At 40.8% G+C, this 775-nt stretch overlaps 1 protein-coding gene across 1 annotated transcript; it reads right to left on the bottom strand.

The window, feature by feature from the left end:
• Positions 1-333: 333 nt before the first annotated feature.
• On the bottom strand, positions 334-615 carry Pmar_PMAR028428 (hypothetical protein; the record flags this gene model as incomplete). Its single annotated transcript, XM_002781478.1, has 1 exon — positions 334-615. A coding segment is annotated over one exon (282 nt), but the record flags the coding sequence as incomplete, so codon positions are not given.
• Positions 616-775: the final 160 nt, after the last annotated feature.

Below are 775 nucleotides of genomic sequence, written 5' to 3'. Positions count from 1 at the left end.
CGCAATATTTTAGTAGCTCGTTACAGTCCGGTGCGTTTTTGGTTTTTTGAAAGTGCGTCTTCAGAGCGCTTTTGGTTTTCAAAAGCGCTCTGAAGTTCCTATACTTTCTAGAGAATAGGAACTTCGGAATAGGAACTTCAAAGCGTTTCCGAAAACGAGCGCTTCCGAAAATGCAACGCGAGCTGCGCACATACAGCTCACTGTTCACGTCGCACCTATATCTGCGTGTTGCCTGTATATATATATACATGAGAAGAACGGCATAGTGCGTGTTTATGCTTAAATGCGTACTTATATGCGTCTATTTATGTAGGATGAAAGGTAGTCTAGTACCTCCTGTGATATTATCCCATTCCATGCGGGGTATCGTATGCTTCCTTCAGCACTACCCTTTAGCTGTTCTATATGCTGCCACTCCTCAATTGGATTAGTCTCATCCTTCAATGCTATCATTTCCTTTGATATTGGATCATATGCATAGTACCGAGAAACTAGTGCGAAGTAGTGATCAGGTATTGCTGTTATCTGATGAGTATACGTTGTCCTGGCCACGGCAGAAGCACGCTTATCGCTCCAATTTCCCACAACATTAGTCAACTCCGTTAGGCCCTTCATTGAAAGAAATGAGGTCATCAAATGTCTTCCAATGTGAGATTTTGGGCCATTTTTTATAGCAAAGATTGAATAAGGCGCATTTTTCTTCAAAGCTTTATTGTACGATCTGACTAAGTTATCTTTTAATAATTGGTATTCCTGTTTATTGCTTGAAGAATTG

This window comes from Perkinsus marinus, assembly GCF_000006405.1.
Source record: "Perkinsus marinus ATCC 50983 genomic scaffold scf_1104296942072, whole genome shotgun sequence".
In the NCBI taxonomy this organism is placed as follows: Eukaryota; Perkinsozoa; order Perkinsida; family Perkinsidae; genus Perkinsus; species Perkinsus marinus.
Note: the sequence above shows the minus strand (reverse complement) of the source record. Positions and strands in the feature narration are given on the sequence as shown.